The sequence below is a fragment of the Podarcis erhardii genome (genome assembly GCF_964252035.2).
Source record: "Podarcis erhardii genome assembly, chromosome: 6".
Lineage (NCBI taxonomy): Eukaryota > Metazoa > Chordata > Lepidosauria > Squamata > Lacertidae > Podarcis > Podarcis erhardii.
Window position 1 is genome coordinate 38,108,105 of NC_138510.1, and position 6,909 is coordinate 38,115,013.

General features: G+C 41.3%; 1 protein-coding gene across 1 annotated transcript; it reads right to left on the bottom strand.

Annotated features, from left to right (window-relative positions):
* Positions 1-274: 274 nt before the first annotated feature.
* ADORA3 (adenosine A3 receptor) lies at positions 275-2,089 on the bottom strand. The gene is made up of 2 exons (XM_081865036.1): positions 1,415-2,089; positions 275-1,199 (listed from the first exon to the last, which is right to left on the bottom strand). The coding sequence occupies exons 1-2, from the start codon at positions 1,741-1,743 to the stop codon at positions 575-577; spliced, it is 954 nt and encodes a 317-aa protein (XP_081721162.1). The 5' UTR covers positions 1,744-2,089; the 3' UTR covers positions 275-574.
* Positions 2,090-6,909: the final 4,820 nt, after the last annotated feature.

Here is a 6,909-nt window from a genome sequence, read left to right on the forward strand (position 1 = left end):
AACAGGGAAAAGCCAGCAGTCAGCTTCCCAAAGCAGTCTGCTGGACCAGCAAATTAAGCAAAACAAAAACAAAAAAGCTTAATGATGAGAGCCATGTGGGCTGCCCTGAGAAGGACATTCCATAAGGTTGGTGCCACAACTGGAAAAGCTCTGCTGCTTCTGGTCACCTGTCATGCTTCAGTTGGGGAATGAGATGGAAAAGGATCTCAGATGTTGAATGGAGAACATAGGAAAGAGAATGCAGTCCCTATGACAACCAGGCCCCAACCTGTGCTGGTAATTTTCAATACCAACTTTAAAGTTAACGCTTCAAAAATTAATTAATAGACCACACTAGCCACCAGACCTATGAAAGTGGCCTGTTTTCATTGATTTCTTTATTCTGCAACAAACAGACCTACATTTTTATAGTATTAAAGTAATGAAATCAAATGTTATCTAACAAATGTGGGAGGGCATGGAATTTACAGTGTTCCAACTATCTTGGAGTCTCTCATTCAGTCATATTAAATACTCACACTGTGGAAGGAAGGAAACAAGGAATTTTGGTGAGGAAATACTCTTCCAGTGTTTTTCAGATACTTTCTTCTATCACCTGATCTGAGGATGTGTTCTCCATTTTAGATGTGTCTGGTTCTTGTTTCAGGCAGAAGACATGGGTTTTCAAAATCAGGATATACATTTTTCGGAACCTTTTGATTCTCAAGGCATACACAATGGGATTTAAGGAAGAATTGGCATGGGAGAGTAGAATGGCCACATCTAACACCGGCAGGGGGACACGACATGTTTGGCAGAAATGTGAGACGGAGTTGATAATGAGCAGAGGCAGCCAGCACACAATGAACAAGAAGAGAACCAGAGCCAAAGATTTGATCATCTTGAACTCCCTCCCATAAAGGATCCGTGTTCCTTTCATGCATGTTGCATTTTGTTTCAGCTTTGTTTGGAGGATGTTGAAGATCTCTGAGTAGAGAGCACACATGATCAGCAGAGGGACAAGGATCCAGGAGAAGAAGCTGAAGTACACCACGTAATCCATGCTCATCACCTTTGGGTAAGAACACTTCAAGTAGATGGGGTTTTCAGGCTTCCTTAGGTTCCATCCAAACATGGGCACGAGCCCCACCAACAGAGAAGTGATCCAGCAGAAACTCAGAGCCGCCCAGATTCTTCTCCGTGTGATCATTGCTTTGTATCTATTTGAAAAAGCAGGTTAGTTTAAAATATTTTACAGATGGGATTCTGCTTGCAGCAGCATCCTTATACTATGATTTGTCACAGACTTTTTCATTTTCGGCAGGCTGGGAGAAAGCACAAAGAGCATTACAGGTGCTACGACATTATTTTGGTGCATGGGATATATTGTAACTTTTCCAATGAAAATCCACAGCCATGACTTCGTGGTACTCACCGTATGGCCAGTTTCACTCTCAGATATCGGTCTGTTGCAATGGCCAGCAGGGACATGATGGAAGCGTGACAAAAGATCATCAAGATGCAGCAGATGAAAAGGCAAGCGTAGAAGTGGAGAACAACCTCCAGCCTCAGCACAACAGCCAGAGGGGCAACAAGGACCCCAACGGCAATATCAGCCAGTGCCAAGGACACAATGAAGTAAAAAGTGGTGTTCTGGTAGGCTGGGATCCGTCTCACCACGCAGATCACTAGAGCATTTCCTAAGGTGGCAGTCACTGCTATCAGCACCTCAACGATGATGTAGACAATGTGCAAAGTATTCATGGACAAACTTCTCTCGGTCCTCTTCAACTTACGGAGTTATGGTGCCCTCACAGAGCAAGAGCCCAATGTAGAAGAGCTGGAATCTAAAGCTTCCCCTCATGTGCTAACTGGTCTTTTTTTTAAAAAACTCTTCCCGATACCTTGTAGAATTGCAGAAGTCAAGTAAGCTGTTCTCTTGTACTCTGCCTCTCAAAGAGTAGCTTTCATGCGGGAACCCACAAAGTAAAATAGTTCCTGTTAATGCTTCACACATTCCAACCTGCTTTGGCAAGTTGCTATGAAACAAAACAAAAAAAACCACATTTGAAGTATTGATAAGAAACTGAATACTGGCACAAGCCATGTGTGTGTGTGTGTGTGTGTGTGTGTGTGTGTGTGTGTGTGTGAAGGTCTGTACTTTAAATAAAGATAATATAGGAAATGAAAATCTGTAAGATAAAGAAATCATTTAACTTTATCAATAGGTTTCCTGAAGCTTCTGATAGCATGTCATGCTTGATAAGGATAGCATTTTGATCGCTTTTCATGACAGGTTCCTAGGCACCCTCTGTTACGTTGGTTACTAAGAAGTTTTCAAAAACATCTTATTTTAACAACTTCCATGAAATGTAGCAATAAAAGGGTGAGGTAACTTTAGGAAACAATGTAGTAACATTCAACCTGACAGGAAGTTACAAACTTGGTTTTTATGTGAAAGAAATATTTAAGAGGAAGTTAAAACATTTAAGTGCCAGGACATAAATGTGCCCTTTACATTGAGGCACCTGGTGAAAACATTCCTCTTCACCTGCCAATCAATAGCCTTTTAAAGTGAGGAGGGATGGGTTATTGCCTTTTTATTATGTGTTCTATGTTATAAACTTTCTTGTGGTCTTTTGATGAAGGGTGGTATATAAATTTAACAAATGAAAATAAATAAAAGCGGCAACAACGGGCAGTAGATTCCAAAGAAGGCCCCATACTTCTGTCTCCAACTCGACATTCCTGCCACCCAGTTACAGTGGCACCTCTAGTTACAAACTTAATTCATTCTGGTGGTCCGTTCTAAACCTGAAACTGTTCTTAACTAGAGGCATGCTTTCGCTAATGGGGCTTCTTGTTGCCGCTGCGCCGCTGGCACACGATTTCTGTTCTCATCCTGGGGCAAAGTACTCAACTCGAGGTAACTCTTCCAGGCTAGCGGAGTTTGTAACCTGAAGCGTTTGTAACCTGAGGCAGTTGTAAGTAGAGGTTCTACTAGTGGTACCTTGGTTTACAAATTTAATCCATTCTGGAAGTCTGTTCTTAAACCAAAGCATTCTTAAACCAAGGCGTGCTTTCCCATAGCAGCGGGAGACTCAATTTACAAATAGAACACACTCAACAGGAAGAGGAACACGTTCTGCTTCCAAGGCAAAGTTCACAAACCAAATCACCTACAGTGGTACCTCGGGTTAAGTACTTAATTTGTTCCGGAGGTCCGTTCTTAACCTGAAACTGTTCTTAACCTGAAACACCACTTTAGCTAATGGGGCCTCCTGCTGCTGCCGCACCGCCGAACACCGATTTCTGTTCTTATCCTGAAGCAAAGTTCTTAACCTGAAGCACTATTTCTGGCTTAGCGGAGTGTGTAACCTGAAGCGTATGTAACCTGAAGCGTATGTAACCCAAGGTATCACTGTACTTCCGGGTTTGCAGCGTTCTTAATCCAGTTGTCCATAAACTTAGCTGTTCTTAAACCAAGGTACCAATGCACAAAGGCTGATACTGCTAGTCCCAATGCAACATCAGTATAGCAACAGGAAATCCTAAACCATATCTCTGCCAGCAAGCACTAAACTTCTGCTATTCTGTTCTCCATTTCCACATGTGGAATCTAGGTCATATATGCATGGAGAGCTGGCTAGCAAGTAAGATCCATATCTCCACTCAATCACATAGGCCAAGTCTGACCCACCTGTCAACCACCTGACATCATGATGGCACCAGTGGCCATTTTTGCAGCACTTTGCTAGTGTTGACTATCAGCTGATTGCTGGCATTAGGGAGAATCCTGTGTACATGCTTCTCAAACACCGGCTCTAAGCCAATAGCAGCACTTGGGAAGCACTGGGCAAGGGGCTTTGCAGGCAGTGTCAATCAGCTGCTTGGTGGTGTTTGCACACCCCCTTTCATCCAAACCATGTCTTTACCTGCCCAACACCTGCTGGCATATATGAAGTAAAGTATAGGGCAGGTGCTTGTGACTTGGCCAAAACAGCCTTGTGAGGCAAATAGGGAGCCCTAATGGCTGTAATTAGACTCACAAGCCAGAGATTCCCCTCACCTACATTCAAGATCAATATAAAACAGGTTTCAGCCTCCATCCTAGCAAATGGGGGTGGCTCACATCTCAGCTTGTCTAGTATTTCCATTTAAAGAGTTCTGAAGCACTACAATATTCTCCTTTCTGAGAGAAAGGAGGACCTAACATATCAGGTGAGGGTCAACTAAGTTTTACTCAGAGGAGACCTTCTGAAATTAATCAACATGACTTAAGTTAGGTCCATTAATTTCAACTAGTCTTCCCTGAGTAAAATTTAGTTGAATATTACCCATTGCTTTCACACATACCTCACAAGCCTCTAGTCACTCCAAATCCTTTTAAATACAAATCTGATGGATTTTTTATGCGATTAAAATGCTTCCCTAAAATGCAAATGCATGTTGATTGCAATAAGAATCCAAAGGAACTCATGACAAGTACAATTTTGATCAATGTACAGTGGTACCTCGGTTTTCAAGCATCTTGGAAGCTGAACGATTCGGAACCCGAACGCCGAAGACCCAGAAGTAATTGCTTCCATTTTCAAACGCACCTCAGAAGTTGAACGGCTTCTGCTGCATGTTGTTGTATTTTTTCCATTTACTTTGCTGACTGCCCTTTGTGCCTCGGTTGTCAAACATTTCAGAAGTTGAACTGTCTTCCGGAATGGATTGCGTTCGACAACCGAGGTACCACTGTACATGAATCCAGAGAAAATAAATGAATGCTTAGAAATGACCACTGTGATTATCTTCAGAGGCCCTCCCAGTTTGTTGCAACTTGCAGGTGTGCAACTGTCAACATCCAGGAAAAGAGCCTTCTCTGTGGTGGCTCCCATACTCTGGAATATCCCCCACCCAGAAAAAAGGCATGTATCAACTACATTGTTAAGTTTAATGCATGCTAAAAACTTTTTTGTTTAACTTGGCTTTTGCTGGTTCATGATGCCTGCTATGGTTTTAAGTCTGACTCCTGGTAATTTTTTGGTTCCAATAATATTGGTTCCAATAATAATATCCAATAAAAAATAAAAGTGAATAATATAATATTTCATCAGTGCAAGGATTTCTGCTTGCACGCTTGAACTTCCTGACATTCTTTCCCCCTGTGAGCCCCCAAAATCTATTCTGGGTATTTCTCCAACTCTCTGGAGTGGATTTGGGGAGGGTACAAGGTGCATGCTGGGATAGGAAGTGGGGAAGTTCTGTTGCACAAGCAGAAATCCTTGTGCTGATGAAATGAGTTGCATACAATCCCTTGTATTTTGTTTTATTATTAACATGCAGTGTCTGAAGATGATATATTAATATTTTAAACAATCACCTGCAATGCAAACAGCTAATTTGAACAAATAATATAGTCTGTCTCCCTCTCTTAGCATGGTAGCTATCAGCAAGGAATGCAATGGTTACAAATATTAGCGAACTAAATAAAAATTTAAGGAAAAGAAAAAAATACTATTAAAATTCAGGTTTTGCCAAGTTAACTGAATTTATTAATTTTAAGTTTTCCGAAGCACACATAATCCTGATTTTGTGCACAGCTATCATCTGCAAAGATCATTAGCTACTGGTTTCCCTATTCTCATTGATGACGGTTGCTAGTATTTATATTGTGTTTTCTAATCTTAAAATCATGGTTCCTTAGATAGTGGTTAAAATACTTCTAGTAAATGCGTGTATTTAGAGAGGTTGAGGTTAGATGTTCTTTCAGTCTTCCTCTGTGTCTACAGTTGCTTGATTATCTGCTTGCACTCTCTTGCAAAACAAATACTAGACAACTCTGAAAAAAACCTCCTCAAAGCTACCATGTCAAGGTTATAGGGCTTCAGTTTTCAACCAATACCCTGCCCCGCCCCAAGGTAATGCTGAATGTCACTCCTGTTAACAGCCAAGGAGAAACCTGAGTGTATACAGGACGCCATGATTCCAGGGAACAAGAACCAAAGTTCCCACTCTCTTCTTCCTGAAGCCTCAAGCAAGATAAACAACTATGTCCAAAGAGAACTGAGGTGTTCTTTAGACCAAGGCTTTGACCAAATAGCCACACAGAAGTAACAAATATATGTTTTATTAAGAATACTAAAAGAGCAGCATAGTAAGAACCCTGTTATCAAATAAAACAAAAAGGTCTAAGAAGACCAATTCAGAATTGATGAAGATTTAGGAAACTACATACACACAAAAATAACAAAGTCTAACTTAGCCTAAACTAGAATATATTATCAATACTGTTTGACACCTTGAAGCAGAGGTTCCCAAACTTATTTGGCCTACTACCCCCTTTTCAGAAAATAATAATCTGCATCCTCCTGGAAATCCACATTCTTTAAGCAAACAGAAAGATGCAGTGACAAATTTGTGTTCTTTAATGTATCTATATTTCCAACTACATTCCACAACATAGTAAAGAAATATGTTGCTGTAAATAAGACTATTTATTAAACTCAACCATAGTAACATTCACATTACATACAGAAATTTGCAGAGAACTGATCGATCAAAAAGCAGAATATTGACCAAAATGTCTCCACAAGCCTCTGTAATTTATAGAAACAGGAAATGCAAGTGGAAAAAGAAAGAGTCTGTGGTTAGGACAGCTAGAAAATTGGGAAGAGGGGTGTGGGTGTTTGTGGGTGTGGGTGTGTGTGTGTGTGAGAGAGAGAGAGAGAGAGAGCGCGCGCGCGCGCGCAAGCACAGTGGTTCGCAGTTTGGAAGATGCTGAGGCAGAGAGGGAGCTAACTGAAGGCACCTTGAGGGTGCAGGGTCTCTCTTTAAGGACCTGGTAGGGTAGCAAATTTGTGGCCTTGTAGGAATGCCTCTTTCCTGCAATTTATGCTCCACTTCAGGGATAGGGAACCTTTTCTCAGTCCAAAAGCCATT

Coding starts and splice junctions, on each gene's coding strand:
- ADORA3 (XM_081865036.1), bottom strand. CDS start 1,743: ATGAATACTTTGCACATTGTCTACATCATCGTTGAGGTGCTGATAGCA. Junction 1,200..1,414: donor AGAGTGAAACTGGCCATACG/GTGAGTACCACG, acceptor TTTTTCAAATAG/ATACAAAGCAATGATCACAC.